This window comes from Suillus plorans, assembly GCF_016647745.1.
Source record: "Suillus plorans strain S12 chromosome Unknown HD556scaffold_44, whole genome shotgun sequence".
Lineage (NCBI taxonomy): Eukaryota > Fungi > Basidiomycota > Agaricomycetes > Boletales > Suillaceae > Suillus > Suillus plorans.
Window position 1 is genome coordinate 86,559 of NW_024537428.1, and position 15,117 is coordinate 101,675.

The 15,117-nt window shown below is 46.5% G+C and overlaps 2 protein-coding genes across 2 annotated transcripts; both read left to right on the forward strand.

Moving 5' to 3' along the window:
• Positions 1-8,953: 8,953 nt before the first annotated feature.
• HD556DRAFT_1486596 (uncharacterized protein) lies at positions 8,954-9,810 on the forward strand (the record flags this gene model as incomplete). The annotated part of the gene is made up of 2 exons (XM_041308725.1): positions 8,954-9,661; positions 9,715-9,810. The coding sequence occupies 2 exons, from the start codon at positions 8,954-8,956 to the stop codon at positions 9,808-9,810; spliced, it is 804 nt and encodes a 267-aa protein (XP_041158059.1).
• Positions 9,811-10,240: 430 nt separating this feature from the next.
• Positions 10,241-13,508, forward strand: HD556DRAFT_1433032 (uncharacterized protein; the record flags this gene model as incomplete). Its single annotated transcript, XM_041305182.1, has 11 exons — positions 10,241-10,502; positions 10,555-11,072; positions 11,120-11,321; positions 11,369-11,597; positions 11,655-11,793; positions 11,845-12,020; positions 12,075-12,171; positions 12,221-12,523; positions 12,554-12,687; positions 12,709-12,816; positions 13,055-13,508. 11 exons carry the CDS (start codon positions 10,241-10,243, stop codon positions 13,506-13,508), a joined length of 2,622 nt encoding a protein of 873 aa, XP_041158060.1.
• Positions 13,509-15,117: the final 1,609 nt, after the last annotated feature.

A 15,117-nucleotide genomic window follows, 5' to 3' on the forward strand; every position in this document is an offset into this window, starting at 1 on the left:
GATAGAAGCAAAAAGAGAGGCGGACAGCCCGCTTAGCGAGATAAGAGTCAGGATAAGAGATAGGCATGATAAGAGATAAGCGTGGTACGGACGGCCCGTTTAAGAAGCAAAGGAAAATGAGTATAGGGGCCTCTCTAAATGTTATTGTAACATTACCCCCCTGTTACGGTTGAAGTCTCCGACTTCAATTTTCTTCGTTGTCGCAGTATTCGTTCATGTAGTCGTAGTGGATGGGATCTGCGTCAGCGTTGCAGAACTCTGGTTCATTATACCTGGTGGCGTAATCCCGGTTCGCCCTTTCTATTTCTTCCAGAAGTTCTTCATCTTTCCTGGCCTCCCACGTCGCTAATGCTTCATAGAAGCCTTCATCGGTATAAACCAATGGGAACAGTTCTTTCTTTGCTGCGTAAGGGCAGTAGATGGAAAGATGGCCGGGTTTCTGGGCCTGGCAGATGCGGCAGTAATATTCGGGGCAATTCTTGTGACGATGCCCAAGTTTTTTGCAGACGTGGCAGACGAAATTGTCCGCGGAAAACTGAGGTTGTTTTACAGTGATGACGTCGGGGGTTTCGGTGAGGTCAATGACTTCACGCTTCTTTCCCTTAGAAGCTCTAGTCTTTGACACTCCGTGCACGGTAGCCCCTCTGCGGGTCTTTCGTTTGAAGACGACGGTGGGTTCGGGGATGGGGAGTGGTTCTTCGACTGGTGTTGGTTGAGTAGCAGGCTGAGTTTCTTCTCCAGCCGTATCTGCAGCAGGTACGTTGCTGGGGGGAGCGCTAGTAAAAGGACTTGGCGGGCGACCGACTTCGGTCTGGTTTCGTTCTTCAACAGTCCGTATAACTGACTTGCAGATAGTGCTAAAAGCAGAAGGAAGCAGCTGAATCTCAAGGCTGCGTATTTGTCTCTGGAGGTGCTGGCATGCGAGTCTGAGGGCATCGTTTTCGATTTCTTTGAGTCTGAGCTCAAGGGCGGCGGTGGCGCGTATGATGTGAATCTGGGATATGACAGGGGCGGCAGCGGACGCGGGTGCTTCAGCGAGCTGTTTCTCAAGCTCAATTGCGTGGGGAAGGGACAGCAGAGTGGTCTCGACGATGGCGTCGTCGTCTAGATTAAGGATGTTCTTTTTGTACGAAGAGTTTCCGAGTGAGTGCGAGGAAGATGACGATCCAGTAGGGGAAGGTGTCAAAGGTGGAGTCATGTTACTTGGGATTTGTTTGTGGAGAGGGAATGATTCGTTCAGTTCAACTTGTGTCTCTTCTTATACGTGGTCAAGAGTTCTTTCGAACTCCGCAAGTTTTCCTCGGGTATCCATTCGTTGCTTCCGGAGGAATAGCCTATCCATGATACCAGATAGCGTCTTCGTTTACCCGTGCCCTTATGGCTAAGAATAGCTTCTACTTTGTATTCTTCTTCGCCATTGATAATGTCAGGTGGTGGTTCAGCGTAGTTCGGCCCGTGTATCTCTGTTTTGCGATAGGAGGATAGTTCAGAAGCGTGGAACGTGGGGTGGACCTTCCATTGTTCTGGAAGTTTCAGGGTGAACGTGATGGGAGATAAGACCGCGGTGATAAGGAATGGTCCGTATCTCTTGGGCGCAAGTTTCCTAGATGGTAGTGATGTCAGGAGATTGGTGGCCGAGAGCCATACCTTATCTCCCGTCTTCCATGGTCGGTACTTTTCATGGCGAGACCTTTCTGCCATTCGTTGCATAGCGATGTTATGACAGGCGAGAGCTTCTTCTCGTATCTTCTGGAGGTTCCTAAGTCTTTCTTCTGCTGCCGGCGTGTCTGATACAGATAAGATGTGTGGGATTCCTCGTGGTTCATAACCCATCATGAGGAAGAAGGGGGATGTGTTTCTGGCATCGTGTTTCCGATGATTATGGACGAATTCGGCGATAGGAAGATGATTGGACCATTCCAGCGGATTGCTTCTACAGTAGATCCGTAGGTAGGTTTCTAGTTCCTGGTTGAGTCGTTCTGTCTGTCTGTCTGTCTGAGGGTGGTAGGCGGTTGATGCGGCAATCTGATATCCGAGGAGCCGGGCAAGTTCTCGAGAGAATTTCGAAATGAACTGCGGTCCTCTATCTGAGATCACTTTCTCGTGGAGACCGAATCTTTTGAACACGTTTTTGAGAAATAGTTTGGCTACTCCTTCGGAGGTGATGTTTTTGTTGCATGGTGAAATAATTACCCCCTTCGTAAGCCCATGGTCTACCACGATCATGATAGAGTCAAAACCGCCCGATACGGGTAGGTCGGTGATAAGGTCGACAGAGACTTGGGAGAAGGGGCGAGTGGCGATGGAGGGGATCGGGCGCAATGGCGGGGTAACCGGGTGTGTGTCAGCTTTTATCTGCTGACATAAAGCGCATCCGTCGACGTATTTACGGATATAAGTTCCCATGGCTGGCCACCAGAAATCTCGTTTGACGAGTTCTTCCGTCTTGAATCGGCCGGGATGTCCCGCCGTGGGATGATCATGGTGTTTAGACAATACATCATGCCGTTGGGCTGCTGGCACGTAAGCTCTATTTTTATAAAAGAGGACGCCATTGATGCACGTCCAGTCGGAGAGGGCGGATTTCATTGGGGGAAGGCACACTCCGTCCAATGCTTCTAGGGCTTTCTGGTACATGGGGTCGGCGGTGGAGTTGCGTGCAATACTCGCTGACAAATCATTGTCAATTAGTCGTACGAACATGGGTCGAGCGATATCTGAGTAATGAGCGATGAATGTCCGGTAGAAATTGCAGAATCCTAGGAAAGACCGCGTGTCTTTTAGATTTCCCGGGGTTGGCCAATGTTTAATCCCGTCTACTTTGGCGGGTTCCATTCCCACTTCTCCTGGTCGGATCATCATTCCAAGATATTCTACTTCCCGTGCGTCAAAGGTGCATTTTTCTGGTTTAACGAATAGTTTTTCTTTTCGAAGGATGTCGAGGATTTCGATGGTTCGTGCTTGGTATTGCTGAAGATCCTTCGAGAAGATTAGAAGATCGTCCATGTATATGACTAACCATCCTTGGTTTAACTGTTTCTGGCAGAGATTGGTCATGAATGCCTGAAAGGTTGCGGGAGAATTCGTTAATCCAAAAAACATGACCGTTGGCTCGAACAGCCCTTCTTGAGTGGTAAACGCTGCTTTCCATCGATCTTCCGGGTGGATCCTCACGTTATTGTACCCTGATCTTATGTCGATCTTCGTGAAGTACTTGGCGTCATAGAGTTGTTCAATAAGGGATATTGATTTCGTATGGTCCAATCGTTGAGATACCGATAATCTTGGCAGGGGCGCAGTTCTCCGCTTTTCTTTCCTACGAAAAAGAATCCGCTGGCTTGAGGTGACTTAGAGGGGACAATAAAACCTTTTCTGGTGTTTTCTTCGATAAACGTTTTGACAGCTTCTCGTTCTTTTCCCGATAATGGATAGACTTTCGAGGTTTTGGGCACGAATCCAGGTTTGAGGTCGATACGATGATCTACCCCGGGTCTTTCCGGCGGGAGTTTGTTAAGACCATCCTTGGCAAAGACGTCTTGATACTGGTGGAGGAATTGAGGGACGAGTTCTTCGAAAGTTTTCTTTTGTTTTTCTATTTCCCCTGCAACTGCGAATTCTTGGGCTTTATTACTTGTTTTTCCGTAGTTTTGTTCCCTTTTTGATGTTCCGTCTCGAACGAGTGGGGTGTCGAAGGTTATATCTTCTATGATGCGTACGGTGGAGCCATCAGCGGCATACTCGACGAGTACTTCGTCACTGGCCAATTGATAGGCTAGTGGGTCTACGACTGGAGTTTTGAAGTTTTCTGACCAGACGTCTTCCTTCGTATCATAGTTGGGTATTTCTTCATCAACTATTTCCTCTACAGAAGCGGTATAGGGGGAGGTGGTTTCTTTAGTTGCCACCTTCACCTGTATCGGCTTCCGTAGTTTGGAATTTGTCCAAGTTCGGGTCGTTTCTTTTCTGACTTCTTTCTCTTTTCTGAAAAGCGGCGGGAGTGACTTCTTGCGTCTCTTTCTGTCGATGTTTTTTTCTATGGCAAGCGACCTCTTTGTTGATGGGAGTGATACGGTCTTGTCAAAAAGGGAACAAAACTACGGAAAGACAAGTAATAAAGCCCAGGAATTCGCGGTCGCAGGAGAAATAGAAAAACAGAAGAAAACTTTCGAAGAACTCGTTCCCCACTTCCTCCATCAGTATCGAGACGTCTTCGCCAAGGATGGTCTTAACAAACTCCCGCCGGAAAGACCCGGGGTAGATCATCGTATCGACCTCAAACCAGGATTCGTGCCCAAAACGTCAAAAGTCTATCCGCTATCAGGAAAAGAACGAGAAGCTGTCAAAACGTTTATCGAAGAAAACACCAGAAAAGGTTTTATCGTCCCCTCCAAATCACCCCAAGCCAGCGGATTCTTTTTCGTAGGAAAGAAAAGCGGAGAACTGCGTCCCTGTCAAGATTATCGGTATCTCAACGATTGGACTGTACGAAATCAGTATCCCCTCCCCTTGCCAAAATCCCTCATTGAACAACTCTATGACGCCAAGTACTTCACAAAGATCGACATAAGATCAGGGTACAATAACGTGAGGATCCACCCAGAAGATCGATGGAAAGCAGTGTTTACCACTCAAGAAGGACTGTTCGAGCCAACAGTCATGTTTTTTGGATTAACGAATTCCCCCGCAACCTTTCAGGCGTTCATGACCAACCTCTGCCAGAAGCAGATAAACCAGGGATGGCTAGTCATATACATGGACGACCTGTTGATCTTCTCGAAAGATCTTCAGCAGCACCAAGCACGAACCATCGAAATCCTCGACATCCTTCGAAAAGAGAAACTATTCGTTAAACCGGAACAATGCACCTTCGATGCGCGAGAAGTAGAATATCTTGGAATGATGATCCGACCAGGAGAAGTAGGGATGGAACCCGCCAAAGTAGACGGAATTAAACATTGGCCAACCCCGGGGAACCTAAAAGACACACGGTCCTTCCTAGGATTCTGCAATTTCTACCGGACGTTCATCGCTCACTACTCGGATATCGCTCGACCCCTTATCGACCTCACGAAGAAAGACCACCCTTTCGTTTAGACTGACAAATGTCAGAATGCCTTTGACCACCTTAAAAACGCCTTTTTATCGCAACCAGTACTAAGAAACCCGGACCCAACTCGTCAGTTCGCAATTGCTACCGATGCATCATTAGCAGCAACCGGAGCAGTATTGCTGCAGACTGATGACAATGGAATGTACCACCCATGCGGTTACCTATCCCAATCTCTCAACCCCGCAGAACGAAACTATGAAATCTTTGACAGAGAATTGCTAGCGGTCATTCGGGCACTCTCGGAATGGCGCCATTATTTGGAAGGAAGCCCCCACACCGTGATAGTATTCACGGATCATATGAACCTCCTATACTTCCGCTCAGCCCAAAAGCTGACACGAAGACAAGCACGTTGGCAACTCGTCCTTTCCAATTATCAGTTGGAATTGCATCACGTCGCAGGAACCAAATTAGCCGCTCCTGATGCCCTATCTCGACGTCCGGACCATTCACTCGGAAAAGATGATAACGAGAATCGTGTTCTCCTCCCCGATACCATGTTCGTACGACTCATTGACAATGATTTGTCAGGAAGTATTGCACGCCACTCCGCTGAAGACCCCGTATACCAGACCGCCTTGGAAGCATTGGACGGAGTATGCCTTCCCCCGATGAAATCTGCCCTTTCCGATTGGACGTGCATCAATGGCGTCCTCTTTTATAAACATAGAGCTTACGTACCAGCGGCCCAACGGCATGACGTGTTATTCAAACACCATGATCATCCTACGGCGGGACATCCCGGCCGATTTAAGACGGAAGAACTCGTCAAACGAGATTTCTGGTGGCCAGCCATGGGAACTTACATCCGTAAATATGTCGACGGATGCGCGTTGTGTCAGCAAATGAAGGCTGACACACACCCTGTTACCCCGCCATTGCGCCCAATCCCCTCCACCGCCACTCGCCCTTTCTCCCAAGTGTCTGTCGACCTTATCACCGACCTTCCCGTCTCGGGCGGTTTTGACTCTATCATGATCGTGGTAGATCATGGGCTTATGAAGGGGGTAATTATTTCACCATGCAACAAAAACATCACCTCCGAAGGAGTGGCCAAACTATTTCTCAAAAACGTGTTCAAAAGATTTGGCCTCCACGAGAAAGTGATCTCAGATAGAGGACCGCAGTTCATTTCGAAATTTTCTCGAGAACTTGCCCGACTCCTCGGATATCAGATTGCCGCATCGACCGCCTACCACCCCCAGACAGACGGACAAACAGAACGACTCAACCAGGAACTAGAAACCTATTTACGGATCTACTGTAGAAGCAATCCGTTAGAATGGTCCAATCATCTCCCTATCGCCGAATTCGTCCATAATCATCGGAAACACGATGCCAGGAATACCTCCCCGTTCTTCCTCATGATGGGTTACGAACCACGAGGAATCCCACACATCTTATCAGTATCAGACACGCCGGCAGCAGAAGAAAGACTTAGGAACCTCCAGAAGATACGAGAAGAAGCTCTCGCCTGTCATAACATCGCTATGCAACGAATGGCAGAAAGGTCTCGCCATGAAAAGTACCGACCATGGAAGACGGGAGATAAGGTATGGCTCTCGGCCACCAATCTCCTGACATCACTACCATCTAGGAAACTTGCGCCCAAGAGATACGGACCATTCCTTATCACCGCGGTCTTATCTCCCATCACGTTCACCCTGAAACTTCCAGAACAATGGAAGGTCCACCCCACGTTCCACGCTTCTGAACTATCCTCCTATCGCAAAACAGAGATACACGGGCCGAACTACGCTGAACCACCACCTGACATTATCAATGGCGAAGAAGAATACAAAGTAGAAGCTATTCTTAGCCATAAGGGCACGGGTAAACGAAGACGCTATCTGGTATCATGGATAGGCTACTCCTCCGGAAGCAACGAATGGATACCCGAAGAAAACTTGCGGAGTTCGAAAGAACTCTTAACCACGTATAAGAAGAGACACAAGTTGAACTGAACGAATCATTCCCCTACGAACAAATCCCAAGTAACATGTCTCCACCCTTGACACCCTCCCCTACCGGATCATCATCATCATCCTCGCACTCACTCGGAAACTCTTCGTACAAAATGAACATCCTTAACCTAGACGACGACGCCATCGTCGAGACCACTCTGCTGTCCCTTCCCCACGCAATTGAGCTTGAGAAACAGCTCGCTGAAGCACCCGCGTCCGCTGCCGCCCCTGTCATATCCCAGATTCACATCATACGCGCCACCGCCGCCCTTGAGCTCAGACTCAAAGAAATCGAAAACGATGCCCTCAGACTCGCATGCCAGCACCTCCAGAGACAAATACGCAGCCTTGAGATTCAGCTGCTTCCTTCTGCTTTTAGCACTATCTGCAAGTCAGTTATACGGACTGTTGAAGAACGAAACCAGACCGAAGTCGGTCGCCCGCCAAGCCCTTTTACTAGCGCTCCCCCCAGCAACGTACTTGCTGCAGATACGGCTGGAGAAGAAACTCAGCCTGCTGCTCAACCGACACCAGTCGAAGAACCACTCCCCATCCCCGAACCCACCGTCGTCTTCAAACGAAAGACCCGTAGAGGGGCTACCGTGCACGGAGTGTCAAAGACTAGAGCTTCTAAGGGAAAGAAGCGTGAAGTCATTGACCTCACCGAAACCCCCGACGTCATCACTGTAAAACAACCCCAGTTTTCCGCGGACAATTTCGTCTGCCGCGTCTGCAAGAAACTTGGGCACCGTCACAAGAATTGCCCCGAATATTACTGTCGCATCTGCCAGGCCCAGAAACCCGGCCATCTTTCCATTTATTGCCCTTACACTGCGAAGAAAGAACTATTCCCATTGGTTTATACCGATGAAGGCTTCTATGAAGCACTAGCGGCATGGGAGGCCAGGAAAGATGAAGAACTTCTGGAAGAAATAGAAAGGGCGAACCGGGATTACGCCACCAGGTATAATGAACCAGAGTTCTGCAACGCTGACGCGGATCCCATCCACTACGACTACATGAACGAATACTGCGACACCGAAGAATAATTGAAGTCGGAGACTTCAACCGTAACAGGGGGGTAATGTTACAATAACATTTAGAGAGGCCCCTATACTCATTTTCCTTTTGCTTCTTAAACGGGCCGTCCGTACCACGCTTATCTCTTATCATGCCTATCTCTTATCTTGCCAAGCGGGCTGTCCGCCTCTTCTTTGCTTCTATCTTGATAACACATTTACAAGCTCCGCTTGAACACTGGTATATAAACCTACCTACCCATGGTTGTATTCTTCACTTTAATCTACTGGGTTTTACCTGGAACATTGTCCTTCAGCAAGGTCTCCAACCTTGCTGCCTAAGAACCACTATTCTAAGGGAGTCAGCGACACTCGCCTTAGCCAGAAACACTTGATCTCTCAATCGAGAGCAGACTTACATCTATCTGGCATCCTGCCGATTGTCTACTCAGACAGAGATAGCTCGACTCATCCCAGTCGTAACAGAAGTGGTAATAACTTTGGCTTTGTACATCCACAGCGCTGCCCTGCCCTACAGAGCCAGCTCTGCGGTATGGGCGGCAGTATGCGTCCACCGGAAAAAATGGCCTAACCTTTGACCACATATTAAGTAGGCTTCAAGGTGAACTCCAGAAGAGTTGCGAGACCAGTACAGAACTGCACTCCCTAAGCACTGTGATGAATGATATTCACGACACGCTCGGTGGCTCGGTGGTCCATCTTCCATTAATCTCTACATCCATACATACTGACTATCTCCACTCCCACAGCCCCAAAACCTACCACACTTCCCTCAATAACTCCCTTCCATACATTCACAACAAACCTCTGCAAACTCTGCGCCTGCACCTGCATCTGCCATGCCCGCAAATCCAGAACCTCCTGCACCTCCCCTGGAGCACCCTGCCCTTTCCAAGCTGCGCACAGAGCTGCACGAGACCCAAGCCAGCCTCACAAGCCATGTCGACAAGGTCCACACACTCGAGGACATGCTTGCAGAGCACGAGGCCATTAAGGCCGAGGTTGCAGCTCTCCACGACCTCATCCATGCATTATCTGCACATTCCCAGCACGACAATGGTATGAACATAGACTCAGAGCACGGTCGCCGTGGACAAGACGATGATGACAGATCTAGCATTCGTACAGTCACCCCGCATGAGTTAAAGCGCGTTGAGGAAGAGGACGAGAATGAAGAACAGGATGAGAGTGAGGAGGATAGGGAGCATGCACAAAGGAGGGCGGAGCTGGGTAGGCCACGGACGCCGGAGCCATCGGGGATGGGAATGGACGAGGACGAGCTTATGCATGCCTGTGCATCGGATACTGAACCTTCAACATCACGACCACGACCACGATCTCCTTCGCCACAGCCATCGCATCCTGCACTAGACGAGCTCTCAGCACGGCTAGTAGCTCTTAGTGGACACATAGACAGCGCTGTAGAAAAGCACAAGGGTGTGCAACCTCTCACTCCAGAATCATCTGTTACCGATGCTGGGGGTATGGATACTGTGGGACAGAAAGTGCACCTACAAATGCAGACACAGACAGAGGTGACACAGCGAGTGAGTGTTTTTCTACATGCATATAACCACTGGTACTAACACCTTGAGCGTAGCTGCATTCGGCATCAACAACGATAACAGCTGCCATTGGCGTCCTCATCCTGAATGTCACGGCCGCTGCCATGATATATCACATGAAACCAGAATAAGCAAGTATTGAGGGGGTGAGGAGTGTGTATTTTCTATTCCCACTCCTGTTTCCCTATGTGCTATTTGCAATGGATAAAATGTATCGAGTATCAAGTATTTCCGGTATGGAATGTGCATGCATTGGACGGTTCAGGTGTCTACTTATGTGTTATTTTTGTTCTTGCTTTCATTTCCTCACTGTCTTGTGCTACCGAGCTGCTGTATTATTGACCTACTCATATTTCTCATATTCCTGCTCTGATGTCTGCTCTCGTTTACCTGCATTCACATACATAGACTTGGGATGATGCAATCAATTGTACCTCACTGCTTCATACTGTCTTATTTTCAATGTGCCGTCTGATTACTCTGAATACCTTTATGCCATAATAAGGCGGCACTGCAGCTGTCAGCAATCCCACCCTTTGCTTTCCCACCTCAACTGCTGTCATGGTGAAGACTTTCCAACACCGCAAATTTTTCTGTGTAGATCCAACCACACCATCTTGTAGAAAGGGATTCCTTACACATGCAGGATTTACTCAACACCGTAATGCAGTTCATAATGTTCCTGCACGTCCATCATGCCTACCTCAGCATCCATTTATACCTAATAGACACCTTCATCTACAACCGCTGGATGCAATACATAATCCAGAAGTTCATGATGAGCCTGAGGGACCTTATTTCATACAGCATCCAGTACTTGATGGTAAGCTTAGACTATCTTCATACTAATAATGCTTATCCATTTCTCATGCTAGGTACGCCCTGTGATGAAGATGGAAATGACCTTCTTGAAGGTACAGACCCACCTCCTGCACAAGATGAGCATCCAGACATGCCATGGTATCCCTTCCAAGGAAGAGATTGCTTTGAGCTTGCAGATTTGATTTTCCATCAAAACAAAATGTCCAAGAATGAGTTCAACGATCTTATGCATATCTGGGCCAACATTGAGGGTCACTCTCCTCCATTTCGAAATGTGAAAGAGCTACACAATGTCATTGATTCTATACCATACAGTGATGCACCATGGCAGAGCTTCACTATATGCCACACAGATGCAGATCAGTTGCAACCTGACGATCCCTCTGTACCTCCATGGAAGCTGGCTGAGTATGAAGTTTGGTTTCGCAACTCCAGGGACGTTCTAAGAAACCAGTTATCCAATCCTGACTTCAAGGATCACATCGACTATGCACCAAAGCAAGTCTTTGGTGAACACAATCAGCGTGTTTGGAGTGATTTCATGTCAGGGAACTTGGCATGGAATCAATGTGTAAGAATATTTATAAACCACTTTATGATGCTAATGTGTTGAATTAGAACATCATTGCTGAGGACGAAGACCGTCATGGTGCAATGTTTGTGCCGGTCATCCTAGGCAGTGACAAAACTACTGTCTCAGTCGCCACCGGCAATAATGAATACTACCCTCTTTACATTTCAACTGGCAATGTTCATACCTCAATAAGACATAGCCATCGGGAAGCTGTCAGCATTGTTGGATTTCTTTCAATACCAAAATGTAAAGTATGATGTGTGATAATTCTCATTTGCTAATGCATCACCTAGGTGACAAGGATTACCATGAAGACAAAGAATTCCAAAAATTCAGACGTCATCTTTTTCACAAATCTATAGAAGCCATTCTTGAGCCTTTACGTCCCTCAATGTCAAAACCAGAGATAACAAGATGTTCTGATGGACACTTCAGAAGGGTGATATACGGCATTGGTCCTTACATTGCCGATTATCCAGAACAATGTTCATTGGCATCTATAGTTCAACAGTGGTGTGCCAAGTAAGTGGTTTTGAATTGTTATCAGTGAAACGACTATCTAATGTGAGATCTATATAGGTGTACTGCAAGAAAAAAACACCTTGATGAAGAAGACATCATGATTACTCCTAGAAGCCACTGTCTTACCAAAGCTTTGATAGAAGCTTTGACATCTGGGGAGCTTTGGGAGGAATATGGAATTGCAGATGATATTTTGGTAAGTTAAATATTTTACTGATTGATTATCCACTAATGGGTACATGGGAAGCCCTTTACGGCTTCATTTCCTCGAGCTAATATTCATGAGCTGCTCGCACCTGATCCATTACACCACGTAATCAAGGGCGCTTTTAAAGATCACCTAGTAGAGTGGGTAGGGTCATATTTGGAGATCACTTATGGCAAAAAATGTTCAAAGAAAATATTAGCTGAGATTGATAGAAGGTGTGTCCACTATAATCAATTTCAGTGTAGTACTATTTATGTCTTGACGAGTAGAATTGCAATTGTACCATCTTTTCCTGGCCTTCGACATTTTCCCCAAGGGCGTGACTTCAATCAGTGGACTGGAGATGATTCAAAGGTGCTGATGAAAGTAACTATTTCATTTATTCATTTGCTGATGCCTGATCTGAGATACAAAGGTGTACCTTGCAGCAATCAGTGGTCTAATACCAGATCAGATGATTCACACAATTGCAGCTTTCATGGATTTCTGTTATATTGTCAGGCATCCTTATCTTGATGAGGCTGATCTAGCTGCCTTGGATGACTCGCTACAGCACTTCTATCAGGACCACTCAATTTTTGAGGAGACAGGTGTCTGCCCGAACAGAAGTTCCCTTCCACGTCAGCATGCCCTGAAGCATTACCACCAGCTGATTATCCTATTTAGAGCACCTAATGGACTTTGTTCATCAATAACCGAGTCAAAGCACATTGATGCTGTGAAGGAACCATGATGTCGTTCAAGTCAGAATCAACCTCTTGGAGAAATGTTGCTGATCAATCAGAGGCAGGATAAGTTGGCGATGTTTTGTGTCATACATCTTGCACGTCATCTCATGGACACACCCCTGCTTCCTCATACTATTCAGCCAATCCCATCACAGTTCAATGACCCATTAGTCAGAGATAATTCGAACATCTATGATGTGGAGGCTGCAGATGGTCTAACAACCGATTCAACAGTAATTCTGGCCAAGACTCCTGGTGAGCACTGCACACTTGCTTTCTATTTGTTCCAAAATTTCAATCTTCTTATTCAAAACAGAGCATCATTACTCAAATCGTTTGCCAGAGCTTGGTGACCATATTGGCTATCCATAGCTTGTTGAACTTGTGCAGCATTTTCTCTATGATCAATGCAATCCAAATGCACTCATATCTGGAAGTAATGTGGATCTCTCTCTTTGCCCAGAATTCCATGGCAAGGTTTAAGTCTTCCACTCGGCAGTCACATGCTTTTGGGCACCAAGTGACTTATGTGGAGTTGGTGGTATGCACCGGGAGCGTATTCGTGCAACACCTTCTTGGCACAATGGCCCTGCACACCATGACTGCATCTTTCTTGAAAATAATCCTACCCTACCAGGCTTCCAGGGATTGTATGTTGCCCAAGTTGTTCTTTTTCTCTCTTTCACCCACCGCACTACTACTTATCCTTGCGCACTTGTCAAGTGGTTCTCTCAGGTGGGAGATTCTCCTTGTCCAAGGACTCATATGTGGATTGTAGCACCTGAATTTGATGATGACTGTCGCCTTATTTCAATTGTTCATTTAGATAGCATCATGAGACCTGCACATCTTATTCCTGTGTATGGACCTCAGAATATTGACCGTCATTTACTACATACCAACTCTTTGTCTGCTTTTGCCTCATTTTATGTTAACAAATACTCTGACTACCATGCATTTGAAATGGCATACTAAGGATATTTATATAATGTTATTCTGTTTTCTAAACACATCAAATAAACTATGGTTGCTCTTATTAACTGCACGTAAGTTGGTTTGAACAATCTGCATGTAGAAAAATCTGCATCTCAAGTAATCTAAATAAATGGCTGGCTGAATTAACTATATATCTGTTAGTAGAACAAAATATAGTAGTGCAATACTGATAAATAGATTAACTTATAAGCTGAATAAACTGTATGTCTGTAAATTTAGATAGTGTTGGGTTATGAAACTGTAACTTAGATGATCTAGTACACTGTCTCTACTGAAATCTGTGCTGATTAGACAAACTGTAGAATTGTATATCTGTATCTTCTGATAATTTGGTCTAGTAGAGCTGATGTTGCTGAATGACCTGCATAACTTTCTTTTGAAAGTCTGACATACCTGAACACTCTGTGGTATTTTTGATCTGATAATATGATGTCTCTGCACAACTGATATGTGCTGAATGATACTGATTTTTACTGATATCAGATAGTTGTCTGATATCAGACATGCAGGTAAATCAGGCAATTCAGCAGAATTGTAGGTTTCCTGATGCTAGTCCACTTAAGATATATCTATATGACAGTATCTGCTGGCTCTGCCCCTCCATCTTCTTCAACAACACTTGTCTTTGGGATTGAGGGTATCTTTCAGAATTCTCTAAGTGCAGAGGTGCGTGTATTGCACATTTTTATGTTGCTTCGTCATGCTAACCTACCTTTTTTTTGTACATGATCTCTTGCCCTTTTATCTGCTTACCCCACGCTGATGGTCCTTATCCGAAACTCCGAGCTCATGCAGAGCCTCACCATGAAGAGGTGTGGCATGCGGATGTATGTGGATGAAGAATCTGGGGATGAGCGAGCGCTCATTTTCTAGAGGTAATGTCCTTCACTCTTGTAGTTTATTTTGCAACTGACTATGAGCTTCGACGCTACTAGTACCTTCAAAGTTATTCATGCTATGTTCCCTTATCTTTTTTACATGTTGTCTTGTTGCTGCCTCCACTACTACTAATGTCATTATACCATTTCCTTTGTCGCGCTCGTTTTTAGCTTCATATTGATCTACTTGCTAGTACTTATTTTTTTCGTTGTTTAACTTTTTATTTCTGGCTACTACTTAATCCTCTTGTCCGGTTGAAATGCAATTGTTTTTCCTTGTAACAAGTAGGAATCTGCATGGGTACAGGTACGGGTCGGGATTCTAAGACCCACGCGCCACGTACACGCTCAGACCACACCAGCGAATGCTGGCGTGGCTCGAACGCACACGGAAGACACCAGGACGAAGAGAGAAGGAAAAGAGGAGGAACGAGAGGAGGAAGGAAGGATCTTGTCAGTAAGTCGCCATCCTGACTCTGCCCCCATTTTCTGCAATGAGGACGCGACACCCGACACGTCACACTCTCGCGCCACCACACCACCATCTCCCATTTCGACATGCTCACCTTCGACTTCGATCGTAAGCAACACACCACCTGCCATGACATCAGCGTCTATTTCAACGTGTCTGTCATTCGCGCCGTGTAGTGTTGCCACAGCTTTGGCTAGTGCCGGCTAAAGCCGGCTCTGATTCTCGGGCTTGACTGAAA